The following is a 14,630-nucleotide window of genomic DNA, read 5'->3' as shown; positions in this document are numbered from 1 at the left end:
GCAGCTCTCTGCAGCGTCACGACTGCTTATGCTCATGCAAAAAGCAGACTCGTCTATTTATGCAGTAATTTGACCTTATTGGCCAAAGTTCATTGTGAAACTCAACCCTTTACCTGACTTTTACAAATCCTAAATTCAAGAGGAGAGTTTGTGTTGGGTATACATTGGTAATTTAGGAATAATGTGATTACAGAGCTTTGTATTATCACCAAGAGTATTTTTTTACCCACAGGAACTTTAGAATTTCAATTCTTTTCTGAGTGAAGGTTGAACATTTCAAAGTAAGAAGAGTACTGTTGAACGTACTCAGAAATGTCACAGATGCCATTTAGTATCATTATTTAGTAAACATCTAAAATTCTGTGTATTAGTTTTTACTTTGTAACTTAAAAATATGCTAGATTGTTTTGTTCCTCTCATGCAGGTTATGGCAGAGTTAAAGTCATGTTTCTAAATTTGGTTGAACACCACTTTTCTAGAGATATTCGCGTCATTATTAGAGACTTTTTTTTCCCTATGGTTTTTACTCCAGCTTTGCTTTATTAAATGGCTTGGATGCCTCTCAAACTATTTGGAGATGAGAAATTTTTGTCTTGATTGGGGGTGGGGAGGAGGGCAGAATATGAAATGGAGACTGTTCCAGTAGTGTTTAAAGTATTTGCCTTCTTATTTTTGTAATGTCCATGTGGCTATCTTTGCTTCAGGCTTGTAGGATGACACCAATTACTATTCATCTTTTTTTTTTTCTCCTGGAAATGTACCAGAATACTTTTTGTCAGGTATGTGTATTCATTGGACAACTATTTTTTTCTTTTTTGTCTTTTTCTTTTTTTTTTTTTCTTCTCAGATTTCATTGCACCTTTTATGATGCTTGCTTAGTGAGGTTACAAACCAACAAAGCCATGAGCTGTACTATTAAGAGTACCTCCTGGCTGTTGCTTGGATGGAGCGTACTTTTCCCTGACCGCTTCCAATACCAGTACCGTGCTGGGTAGTACATATAACCAAAATTTGTCAACCATATGGCATCTCTTCACAATGCACATTAAATAATCTCCAGGTGAGATGACTGCTTCCATACAAGCACACATTCTGAAGTTTTAGTTCTTGCAGTAGAATGTTACTGATTTGGGGCTACTGATTATCTTCAGGTAGGTGTTTCTGCTAGGTTGGGAGAAAGGATTTAAGGGAAGAGGTGAGAACGTGTGCTTGTACAGAAGTAGCCTGCTGTTACTGGTACATGGTCTCAGAGCAAATGCATGTAAGAACTCTGTTTCCAGAATTGTCAGTTTAGCTTTTTCCACAACTAAAATTCTATTTCTAGTAGTTTAAACAGGAAGGGACAAAAGGCAGCGTGGCTTCTCCATTCAGAATGGTGGTGTTCTCCTAGCTCTGTGCTTACAGTTGGGAGGTGCAGGGGGAGACAGGGTAGTGCTCAATCACATGCTATCGCCTGTCTGGCAGGTGTCCATAGTATGAGTAGAGAAACCAACTGTTCACTATTTTGGGTGAATGAGGTTGGCTGTTACTGCAAGTGGCCCCACGGAGAAGTCCACGCATCTGTTGATAAGCACCGCTCTGCATACTGGGATCCTGCATGCTTATAGCCGCTTGCTGAAACACTGAAGTTTCTGTCTGAGCTTTGAGATAGTAGGAAGAAAAGTTTTGCCAAGAGCCTTGCTGATTTTAATCTTTAGATGTTGGCTGTCAGGATTTGTCTGTGCCTCGAGTACCTCTCTGTTCCTATGCAAGCACAGCCTTGGAATCTAGCAGTAAACTAATTTTTTTTTTCCACTCTCCCGCTTGGTGCAGTGACCGAAACCTGGTAGAGAGGGATTGCGGTTGGGTCTCTTGTGAGGATTAAGCACCCCTTCCACTAGCCTGGGACGCCTCCTGTGTTACAGAATCTGCCTTCAGGTCCAGGGATTTCCTCTAATATGTTGGATAAAGCCAAGACACTCCAACCTGCCTATGTCGGGATTGTGCCGCTTGCAGAGACTGTGTCAAAGCAAGGGAAGAGCTGTTCAAGCACATATCAGGATTCATACCACAGCTTACGAGAAGGTTAGCAGGCTCTTTCTTTGTTGTAGGCACTGTGTAATTTGTTTGTGGGTTGGGTTTTTTTTCTTTTCTTTGTTTTTTTTTTTTCCTCCCCTCTTGCATCTTGAATCTGCCTGCTTTTTCGTTTCTGGGCAGCAGTCCAGATTTTGGGTTTCCCACTGACTTCTGTGACCTGTTGTCCCTGAGGGCGCTCATAAACATGTCACAGGACAAGGTTGGAGCTCTGTATGTAGCGACTTGCAGTGCCTGGACCTTGGGACAATTTCACTTGGATTTGGAAGTTTTAATTTCAGAGTTTAAATTTCTTCCTCTCCTCCATGTCTATGGGGCTCTTGCGAGCAATGCTTTAAGGCAGTTTTATTAAAGGTGTAAAGGCTTGTTCTGGAGCGGCAACTCTGCTTTGAAGGAGAGAAAGTATCGCGTTTTAAGTTTCAGTATGTTGCTGTTAGGAGAGTGTGGAAGGAGTGGGGTCTGTATATCTAAGTGTGATTCTATTTTAGATAATGGAATTCTCCTACAAATATATCTCATTTTTTAGGGAGGTTTGACAATTCTGAAAGGTTGTGTAGAGAGGTAGAGGTCAAATTTCAGGGAGTGATATCTGCAAGGAAACAAGAAGATCTGCGGGGATTGAGCAAAGATTGAGAAGATGAAAGCATACAGTGATCCATTCACAGTGTGCAGCATAATAAATAGCAACAAACAGGAACCAGGAAAAGATTACAGGGAAGAATGGCAGAACATAACAAAATGCCGATGGCAAACATAACAAGATTTGTGTTTTATCAGAAATACTGGATCTGTCTAGCTACAGGTGAAATTTTAATAGGAACTTGCAGGAGTGAACAAAGATCTTGAGCACGATGGCCTCAGGAAGAAAATGATGACTGATTTTGAAAGCGGGTAATGTGATCTGAGAGGAGCAGAAAATTACTTTCAGTGATGTTCTGGACACAGAAGTAAAGTGTGGTAGGAGTTGAGGACAAAACACCAGATAGAATAAGGCCATGTTTGTTGCAGAAAGATGGCCAGCGTGTGGAAGATGATTTTAGCAGTTGCATTTAGAGGGTTTTTCTCTCATGTGCAGCTCTAGGCCTGCTCAGTCTGCCAAACCAAACTGTTAAGTTTCTACCCCCTATTATCACTCCCCTTACCAAGCCTCTTTAACTGATATGAAGAGTTAGCTTGTTATTAGATTTTTAAAATATTACTATTTTTGTTGCTTGTTTTGATTGGAATACTCTTGGTCGAACAAATATGGAAAAGGAAAAGAAAACTGAAGTCACAGTCCTCAAATTCAAGTTTGAAAGTCATAGGTCTATTAGTATAGGCAGTATTCCCAGATTACTTTGCTCTGGAGGCAAGAACTGCAGCACATCAATCTGTGGATGAAAAAAACAAACCAAAAAAAAAAAAAAAGCCTGAACTTGCAGCTGTCTTGTATTTGCAAGGCGTTGATTTTCACAGAAGGTGAGCGCTCTGCGTTTGGATGTGCCAGGATACATCTTTCATCCAGTCACTAAATATCCCAAGCTCTACAGTGGGATAACATGTAGAATAAGGAAAACACAATTCTGTAGCACTTTAATCAATATTAAAATGTTTGCTGCTCTCTCAAGTTGAAGTGAACTAAGGTCATTGAATTCTTGTATAATTCTGATTATCAAAAAAACTGTGTTGACTCTTCAAAGTCTAGCAATATCATCAGCCTGCCCCATGTCTAATTCATGGTACTCTAATATCATATGTGATGAGGAAAGCTACTTTCTACTAGCTACCAAACAGAAAGGGTAGGAAAGAGAAATAGATGCTTCCAGCTTCTTTTGTGTCAAAAGAGAAAAGAATAACCCTTTGGCTTTGCTGCTGCTCCATTCAAGTCTTGGGATGCCTGTTGTATTTATGCTGTAGCATGCATTGTATTTTGCAGAGCCAAATCTTACAGGCAGTGGAGAAGCAGATACACTCACGTGTAAACCCTTACTTGAAGCTCTGGGAATCCTGGATTAGCATTGAGCTGAAACTATAACGCTGTTGTACCTCAGTTTTGACCCCCCTAAAAATGGGACAGCTTAGTTTTGTTATCACCCAGGACAGAAGATTCATGCACTTCTCTTCCTCACTCTTTCCCACACAGATGAATGGGCGACAGTCTGTTTTGCTGGGCAAATAAGGGGTGTCTGTATTATGCTGACAATGCTCATACCTATTCTCTTAATGAGTCTCATGAGAAGTGGCTGTCTGCAAGACTTCATCGTGTTTCCTTGTCTCTGGAAGACAGATGGTCTCCTAAATCTGATTTTTTTTTATTTTTTTTTTTAATTGGGACTTGACATTGAAGTTTTGGAACTGCTGATCCTTTCCACACAGAAATGCATTTGACATGGTGAAGTCAAAGAACATAACGCTTGGATTTTTCAAAGTATGCGTTGGGGCAGTTATTTGTAAAATTTGTAGCATTCAGGAATCCATAAACATGTTTTCTATCCAAGAATGCCTTGGAATGATTTAGTTTTCAAATACCAGAGCCCCATTTGCAGTTCCTAGACCAGTTAATAGAACTGTATGGTAGCCCCTCATGAAAGATATGAAGAGGGAATTGCAAGCTTTAGTAAATTTCAGAAAGCCACTCAAAAACTGATTAGCATTCATGTGAGTCTAGCTTAGAATTAAGTACTTTCAAAAGTAAATTGCAACTTTTCCACTTCTATGCAACGTCTTTCATTTGTTGCTCTTAAACTAAATACTTTTTTTTGGCAAGTCCTCCCTTCAAAAATGTTCAATGTGACTCGGGGGCTGACAGTGAAACTCACCTGTCTTTTTCCAAGATTTGTGTCTCAGGGCCCAGATGCACGAACAAGTTCCTGCATGCCATCTGATCTGCGATAACTGTGTGCACATTCTTGGTCCACAGCAAATGTGAGGTAATTTGAGTTAGCTTAGCCTTTGATTAAACTATTAATATCTGTTCAGTACTTTGAAGAGATCAGGAGTCATGCAAGTGCTTGTTAACATATGGCTTTCTTCACGAGTGATCTAGATCTTATCGTCCTAACGCCTCTGGGCACCTGAAGGTAAAGCTGGTCGTTGACCGTACCTCATTCCAGTAGAGGGCAGAAGAACCTGCACGTGTAGACTTGGAAGCTCTCAACACCAAGGAGATCCCCAGCAAGAGGGCAGCCCCTGCGGCTGAGGCATCTCACGGGAATGCAGGGTGACGGTTTTCTGTAAAGGTTGATCTGTGTCTTCCTAGTTGGGAGTGGACATGAAGATGCTGTGGGAGATGTGAAAGCAATGCCTCATGCAAATGCATGGGTCAGGAACAGCAGAAACCAGTCACAAAATGCAACAGGCGCATCTCTGAATTATGGCCAGATACATCCCACAATTCAGAATTATTTATGCAAATAGTGCTCTGACACAGAAAAACATAGAAAATGTGTTGAACGTAGGGGGAGTTAACCTGCTGTCATTTCTTATATCAAATCCAGAGGCACATCAAACATATGTAGTTAGATCCCCTGTAGCCTTGTGCTGCAACCACTCAGATGGGTACCACAGTGAATGTGATTATGCTTAAAAGGTAAGAGGTGCAGTGAAGGTAAGATAATGATATATTAATGTGACGTGGCTCAAAGCTGGAAGTAAGATGGCAATTTAAATTTATTTTAGCTTAATTCCCAGTGTGCCTCATTTGACTGAGAAGATTTAGAGGTGTTTCAGGGTATTTGTTAACTTTATAACATGAGTGGGAAGCTTGGGGAAAGGGCTAACACTGAATGACCAGGCTTTTTGTAAGTCAGTTGTTATCAATGGAAGAAGAGTCAGCAACATCCCTAGAGTTGAATTCACGTATTTTTTTTGGTCCTGTTGCCGTAATGTGTTTTTGGTTTTTTTGGATATGACATGTTTTCCCCTCTTGGAGTTCACTGAACTATTCCTGTCAGTGTAATGATCCCCAGCTGTTGCTTTAGCCTTAGCTATTTTCATGCTGGGAATGGGAGGAGGAGGAGAGGGACAGAGGCTAGCTTGTTTACCACACTGTGATCTGCTTCATTTGTCGAAACTCAGCTACTATAATACTTTCTTTAGCACAAAGTAATATTAAAAGGAAAGAGTTGTGGACTTGGACCTGCAAGAGCAAGGAGATGTAAGGACTCAACACATGCAGAAAACAAAAAGAATAGAAACTGGGTGTGGTGCAGTGAGTGCAGCTGTCAGTAGCATTTATGCAGACGATGCTTTGAACTAGTAATGATACCAAGTAAAATTTGCACTAAGTACTTTCCTGCCCTATCAACTGAATTTTCTTCACAGTTAAACTGAGCTTCATGTTCAATGGCAGTGGTGCTGGGGTATTGATAATCCCAGCAATTGGGAAACATGTTAATAAAGCTTGAAAAAACTTGTGTGGCTTTCAAATGATTCATTATTTGATAATTATCTGTTGTTTATTTTTTGAACAAAATATTGGTATATATACTTTTAAGCAGCAAATGACTGATGCTTAGACTTCCTGGGAGCTATTGAAAAGCAGATGCTTTTTTGAAAACAGAAGTATGATACTTAAGCTCAGATTGCCTGTTTTGCATCCAGAAACAACTTCTGCAATTAACATGCTTGTTCAGAGTCCTTGCCAGACAGATGTCACTGTGACTATCCTGCTTAAAGAAGATAAGGGTCAGTGACAGTTGTGGTTTCTGCTTGTGCTTTTGGATCCACATCAGGCTGCCCGTGTAAATCTTATCTCGGTACTTTTATAATCTATGAAATCTGTCACTAGTCACCTCAGATTTTTCAGCAGTCTGTCACACCTGCAAGTCATTGATCAACAACTTAACGAATATCTATACCAAAAATAAGTGCCTGCTTAGATCTTTCCCTTCGTGCCCCAACTCCCATCTATCCAGTCTTTACTGAGCATTGAATTACTGATCTTGTCACCTGCTCCATCAATAAATTTCGATCCAAAATGTTAAAGCAGCACATTTCTTGGCAAGAACCTCTTCAGCCTATGTTAGAAAACGGGGTATGTCTCCTCACATAGCTTAGATTTATCAAACGAAAACGTGCAGTGAGCCTATGGGGCAAATTGTGTTCCTTTTTCTTGCAGGAGGCCTGTAAGTGAGTGCATAATCTGCTGAATGGCATTATCATGGAGCAGAACTGATGGTTTTCTTTCTTTTACTTGGGCTAGTGGAAGTAGATACAATGCTTTTCCCTGGTGGTATGTAAAATTTACTGACCTGATCTCTCTCCAAACTAAGAGCAGACCTGAAGTAGCTGAAGTACATTGCAATATGTTGATTACTAATGAGAATGACATTTTTTTTGCTTATCAATGTATTCAGGATTTTTCCTGTTGTTCAATGAGATGGGTAGAAGAACTGTGCAGGTGGTATGGTAGGTAAGGAAGAAGGTATATTGTTTTGGGTCATAGATTCTTTACAGAATTGACAGTGAAACCTGGTGAAATCCAGGCTTTCTGGACAATCTCATTTTAATACAGCCTTTCAGAAGAAAGCAGCTGTAAAGAAAATCCTTTGTAAAAAAATAGCTATTTCAAAGTTTTCCATAGAATTGTCCATAATGGATTTTTCTCCATGGTAGGGACAGGGATAATCTGTTGCAGCCATGCTTATAAAGACCTGATTTTGTGGTGTCCATCTCTAAAGGCAGCTCACGGAGCTGAAATACAGACTGGAGTCTGAGGGCCTGTCACCATTCTAAGGGTATTTCCCGTAATGTCTCTGCTGCACCTTACCAGCTGACACATTTAATGTCCTTTTGGTAACCTTCCTCACTGAAAGACTTGTTGGGGCACAATCATGGTGCTCCCCAGCTGGATTGTTGGGGGGAACTGACTGATGCCCTCTGGCCGACAGAAGGAAGAGATCCACTTTTGACTTTCTCTGTGTGGAGTTCCCCCAGCTTCATGCTGCCACTTGTTTCTCTAGTATTAAATGCACGGAGACTATAGCTGTGTTTTTTGTAGGAACTGAGTGTGGCAGTAGCTGTGTTCTTTGGTCACTCATCTCTGCAAATTTCACAGTGGTGCTGGAAGCCAGGAGGTACAAGCTCCTTTTGCGTAATTTGGTCAGTATTACAAGCAGCATGTAACCTGTCCCTGCAAACAGTTCTGGGTCTTCTTTCTTATTTTAGTGAATGCTCTTCGTGATGCTCTTTTGATGCTCTTTTTCTTCACTTTCACTTTCCTAAGGTTTCACACCTCTTTCTGTGTTATGCTTATGCACTAAAGTCATTTTAAGCCTGCTTGCAGCTCAAACCCTTTTCCATGCTCCAATGTCAAACTCCCCCTTTTCAGGAGTGGAAGACAACGTTTTAGAAGTAGATGCTAAACTAGTAGTACCTTTGTGCTTCAATGAGAGACTGTTTTACCGCTGCTAATAATAGCTGTCACATTGACTGCAGGCAGTTTAGAACGAGGATTGTGTCTTCAGGACTGACATGTGACCGTGAATCTAACTACAGCACTTGCAAACCCTGTCACCACGTAGCTCTCTCCCCTGCCTCTTTGCTGGAGGGAGCAACAGAAAACAAACACGTCTGCCCTTCACTTGCTTTTGTTCAGTTTATTAACAAAAGCCCACCTCCATTAGCAGTTGGAGAGAATCTTCCACTGTGTGTAAGGAGTGTGGGAGTACCTGCTGCTGCCAGCGGGTCTCCTCTGTGCCCTTCAGTAGAGGACTGAGCCAGCAGTAACATTTTAAACATCTGCAGAATTTGTCCACCAGTCTGAAGTCAGTGGTCATGCAGGCCTTTCTGGAGTGCTGGGTTTTTTTAGTTTGCTGATTGACCTGTTACATGGAATTATATTATTTAGATATTTATAGCTATGATAGCACTTAAGAACCACATTAAGCCTCACAGCCAGATTTGTTTTCAATGCTGTGGATCTTCCCTCATGGAAAAACCTAAGAAAGTGGGTCTTGGAGATACATAGTCCAGAGTTTTGAAAGAAAGTAAATACCCAAAGAGAAAGGAGGTAAAAAGTAGTAGATAGATGTTGCATGATCACAGTTTAAAGAGTCTGAGGGAATTTGGTGTGGTTTTTATGTGTAATGCAAATTCTGGGGATCAGCTTCCATACTGGGCTGCTGTGAAGGAACTGATTTGTGATGTAGAGGGACATGATGGCCATAGCTGAATCTTGTAACTTTTTTACAAGTAGAAATAGAATTGAAATAGAATTGTAATATAATTTGTACTTAAACTGTAAAGAAGGTGTCAGACTGTTGCAGTACAAAGGCCGGGATCTTTATTTGAACCTCAGATTGTGTCATGTGTTCTTTGCAGTCTTTGAGGAAACAGCAAAGATGTTTCTCACTAACATGGATTAAAGAAATATGGTAATTCCTTGTAGCATCCACCTGAAATTCTTGCTAAGAGAGGATGCTGGGGCTTGGACAAAAGCTGGTGACAGGAATACTAAGTGCATAGGGAATGCTCTGAGTCTTTATTTTGCATATAATATGCATGTTGGGCAAACCCACTTCTGTTCTATGTCCTGAGAAATAACTGTCAGCACAATCAGCCAATTGAAGCTGGGAGATGCTCAAGCTAGCTAATTTAAAATATAAGGACCAGCTTTCCAAGTTCCCTATATAAGCGGTTAATTACTTCTTCTAAAGAACTGCTGGGTTTGTATTTAAATTTGCATACTTCTAAGTCCTTTTTTCTACGACTTGTGGAAAAACACATTTGCTGTCATTTGAATTTGGTTTCAGTAAACCAAACATCATTAGGTGGTTAAGAATCTGAAATGGCCTTGGAGATACAGAATTATTCCACGTTTAAGTGGAAAACCCAAAAACACAGCTCATATGTCGAGGTGTCCCAGCTGTTGCCAGAGAAGTTCTGTGGTATCTTGACCATGAGATGATTTCTGTGAAGGGAACTTTTAACTGCTATCTGTAGAGGGTGCCCTGTGGCAGAAGGAAGGCTGAATCATTGGGCTACCACCACAGTCTCTGAGAAATGTCTGAGGAAGTTTTTTGGCTTTGATCTGAGAGGCTGTTAGTACAGTGGAGCTCTGTGCTGTAGCAGAAATTGCAGTATGGGAGGTGAGCTATGAAGGAAAAATATTAGACCATGTCTCTTATTGCTGAAAGAGGCATGGAAGGATTTCCTCCTCAATTTTAGTATTATAAACATGTCTAATCAATCATGTGGTTTATGAATGTGTCTTGGCTCTGTCTCAAGACTTGATTTTTTTCTGCACACAAAAATGTATTATCCCTTGAACCCAGAGTTTTAAGTAAAATGAAATAATTTGTTTAGATTTTGATGTATCTCCAAATATTTTTTCTTTATTCTTCTGCATAGCTTTTCAGAAAAAAAGTATGAATAACTCTCATGTCTTGTCTTTAAGGAAAAAAAAAAGTTGGAGCTCTTTCTTCTTATGGATGGAGATACCTTTATCTTTACAAGAAAAAAGAAGAGTTCAAACTTGTTTTTTCCTTTGTGTAGCTTGCCTTTTGTACTGTCACATTAGTAGACAGCTGTAGATCTGATTGTCAGGATATATTTACTCATTCCTTCTTTTTCCTTCATTTGTCCCCATCTGCCATGTCATATTAAATTATCTGGGAGAATTTCTTTCTAGGGTCTTCTTTGCAAGGTGGTTAAGGGCATTGTTAGTTCCTCCTTGTTCACTGTTTCATGGAAATGTATAAATCAGTGTAGACTGTGACTCAAGTTTACATGGAGAGTTGGGAAATTCTCTGTTTTTCCCCCCGTGAGGCTTCTATTCCAGCTATAGATAGTTACAATGGATATACAGATGGCATCAGCAAGCACTGATTACAGATAATATTTACTGTCTTATGATACTGGTGTGTCAATTTTAGGTAGACCTTTCCACCTAGGTATTTTGTTACAGGTCATCTTGTTGAATCATGCATGGTAGCCAGATTCCATAGATATGGATATGTGCCTAGTTATTCACACGCTTAGTTTTCACCTAACCAGTATTACTGGGATGAAATGATTTTATAAGAATCTGTACCCTGCACAGAAAACAAACCGACTTTTCCTGTTGACAAACTTGTTGCACATCTTTACACATTGTATATCTTACTAAATATACCATTTAGCATGTATTTCAGGTTAATTTCTTAAAGTCCTATTCTATTTTAACAGTTTCAGTGAGTGCTGAAATGGACTACTAGGTGTACCAAGATTTTATATAAGAGTGGGCTTCTATGTCTTCAATAGAAGGGCTTGGGTACTAACAGTAATACATTATCTGGTTTTAAAATTTTTGTTTTAAAGAAGACAAAGCTGGCATTGCATTAAAATTAGCAATGATTAAAATGGCATTAAACCCCCCTAAATTTTACATGTTTAATGGAAATGACAGGAGTTAAATGATGAAGGAAGAAAGTAAAGGCAAATGCTGTAAAATGCACAGCAACTGCTAGTCTTTATTTTAAATAAACATAAAAAGAACCTGCAAAATTCAGCATAACTTTCATAGTAATAATCAAGTTTGCATATGTTTAGTCATATACATGAGTAGCACCTGCCAAATAAACATCTTCAATTGTGTGCAGTATTGAGGACTGAGATTGTAAAGTTCTAAGACTATGAACTTGTTCATCCTTTTGTCTGCACATTTTACCACCCCAGAACACCAATGCTGACTCGAGCCCTTGAGAACCACCAACAGGAGTAACTATTCTGTCTTGTCTGGAGGTTAGATCATACTATGTTGTGATAGTTGGACCCTGCTACTGTTTTTGTTTTATAATTCTATGTCCTAACACAACTAAAATTGCTGTAAATGGTGGCTTTTTCTTCTAAATGCAGTTTTTAATTAACATTACTTAGATTTCCACATCGTATCAAATTTGATATGAAGCCTCAAAAATGACCTGCTGAGATAGCTTCTTGTTATGTGCTCACAGCGTGAGCCAGCTACCATGTGGCAATATGTGAGGATGGAAATAGATCCTTTTGCTTTTGATTGTGTGTTTGCTTCTGATTCCATATTCTTTGGGGACCAGTTTCTTCTGTAGGTTGAGATCTTTGATTCTGCTAAATTAACCATATCAAAGAATCCATATGTGTTTGTCTCCACTAAGAGAGCTGTATAATGCCTCATAACACCTACTCATTAAAAGATCGTACATGCAAGTATTTCACCATCCTTTGAAAACATTTTTTTAAAATTATTCCTATTTCATATTTCTCATTCAACAGCATCCTCCCAACAAAAAGGTACTCTTGCCCTGTACTACTTTTCTTTTTGTTTCTAGTAGCCAAAACTAGTCTTCTGGAACATGGTCATATAGACAATGCATCTATTATGTCAGCAGGCATGTGTAAGCTGCGTGTCATGTCAATGATTTTATATGACCCAAGAAGGTTTTGAGCTGTAGAAGCTTTGAAGAGTGTGATTTTATCAAGACACAAGCCCTTCTTGTCCTGAGGGTGAGAGTCAGTTAATTTTCTCTCTTCCTCCAAGAACCCTCTTTTGGGTTCTTAAATGACCAGTCGCTCCTTTTTCTGTACTTTTCAGCTGCTTTTGAAAGCTTCTGGGCATTTGAGAGCCTGAAGGCTTTTGGAAGAGCTGGATGGAAAAAACCAACCCTAGTGTTATGTGACCCACATTACATCCTTGGGTTATTACTAGCACATCTACTGTGAAATATTTTGAAAGCTGTTGCTTTGGAGTTGAAGGATCTGTTCTGTTTTTTAAGAATCTCTTGATAGAGGTTTTAGGTCTACAACAAGCAGAATTGTACTCCTGTTCTCACCTCTACAAATTTTTAATGCTCTTAAAAGCTTACTAAGAGGATAAGAGAGAAAAGATGGTGGTGAAAAAAATGTCAAATCCTCTCTACTAGATCTGCTTTTGACGCAGCTGATGACTTTCTTGGTTGAACATCCTGTTTGGCTTCGTGCCTACTATCGTCTCTGTTTGACAAGCACAGCTGGGCAAGGAGTTTTATCAGTGTTCCTCAAACTGATATGAGACACCTGTCCATCTAAGCTTATTGTGGTAGAAGATGCTGATTTCTACAGCGCTGCTAAGAAATCCGCTTTCATCATTGATATGACCTGCAATACGGAACCGCTCCTGATCCTGGTTTTGTTTCCCGTTCAGGATCTGCTTCACAGACCTCCTATTTGGGTATAGGGAGAGTGATCCCAATCCTCCTTCTCACAAAGAGAAGATCACAGCATGAATATAAATAAGTGGCTATTGCCTCTAGTGTGAAAGGTTCTTGTAACAGTTTAAGAGACCAAAACAAATTCTCTTTCTGTTCTTTACCCTCCCAAACTCCATTTTCTCCGCAGTATGGTTGCTAAGGAAGAGATGAGGAAACTGCCTGCATTTTAATAGCAGCCATTGTTGCTGCAGTAGAGAAAAGAGGTAGTGGAATGTAAGATAGTCTCAAATAGTAAAGAAATAAACTTCTGCTTAACTGTCCTTTGCTCAGGCTTGCTCCAAGCTATTCTTTAAAATGCATTGAGAGGAATAGAATTGTATGGCTGCTATTCCCAACAACAGTGGATGCTTGCAAATTGTGAGGATCAACGGTGTACCTGCTGCTTTTCCTTCACTCCACAGAGGGACATGAATTTTTGGCATCCCCTTCCCAGAGCAGCAAACTGTCATATAATCCCTGCAGTTTGGGTGTCATTTACAGTCTGCTTCACTTAAATGCTTCTCTGTTAACTGCATAGTCTGCTTAAATGCAAAGCCAGCGTGTATTCCCCATCAGCACTTAGTGGATTAAAATGCTGTTAGGCTCAGAAAATTGCCTTTAAAAAAGGACCGAAAAGTTAGCTTTTCTTTGTTGGTAACCCCCATTCTAGCACATTCTGTGTGATGTGTGTGTGTGTGTTGTCAACAGCACCAGAAAAATGCAGCTGTGAAAAAAAAGGAAAAATAGCCGTCCACCTCACCAGTTCAAGTTATTTTCAAAATTCATTTTAACCATTGTATACTCACTCATTGATCACAAACTACAATAGCATTTTTTTCTTATAGCTTCTTGTGGACACTACAAAAAATTTGGCAATACTAACCGCCCTTTGCTGCTTCTGTACAGAAACGTGTCGCAACTGGAGCTTAGCAGATGCTGCTCTTGCTGGTGTATGAACCAAAATCTAATCTGGCTTCCCGTCGAAGCATGAAAGGGCTAATGCAAGTCAACATTTGTTTTGCAAGCGGGCACAGCTGAAAAATGCTCAGAGACCATTTTCGGTGTGAGGGAAAGGTTTTCTCACCGCATCTCCAAGGGACTGAATTAACTCATAAATGTAGGATATAACCTTCACTGAAAATGATGGCTGATGTGCTGCATATTCCAGAGCTGAATTTGGCATTGACTGCTGCTCAAATCTGACTATTTAGTCAGAAACTAGGAAAAAAATTCTCTTCTCAATGTGATTAAAATGGCTGCTTCTGGCCGAGTGGTAAGTGGAAAGGTGGCTTCACCCGTCACAGCAGTAGTTAGACGGCACTGTGGTATTTAAGTTAGAGGCCCCAGTGTTACAAAAACAGCTGTGATGATTTTGTTCAGCAAATACCCCATGTC

General features: G+C 39.9%; 1 protein-coding gene across 1 annotated transcript in view; it reads left to right on the top strand.

Annotated features, from left to right (window-relative positions):
• Positions 1-1,527: 1,527 nt before the first annotated feature.
• The window catches only part of MRTFA (myocardin related transcription factor A), a 47,196-nt gene continuing 34,093 nt past the window's right edge, over positions 1,528-14,630 (top strand). The window contains exon 1 of the mRNA XM_074168345.1: positions 1,528-2,064. Coding sequence (XP_074024446.1) covers positions 1,938-2,064 — 127 coding nt within the window. The 5' untranslated portion in view covers positions 1,528-1,937. The remainder of the gene's footprint in view (positions 2,065-14,630) is intronic.

This window comes from Numenius arquata, chromosome 2 (assembly GCF_964106895.1).
Source record: "Numenius arquata chromosome 2, bNumArq3.hap1.1, whole genome shotgun sequence".
NCBI classification, from domain to species: Eukaryota; Metazoa; Chordata; class Aves; order Charadriiformes; family Scolopacidae; genus Numenius; species Numenius arquata.
Note: the sequence above shows the minus strand (reverse complement) of the source record. Positions and strands in the feature narration are given on the sequence as shown.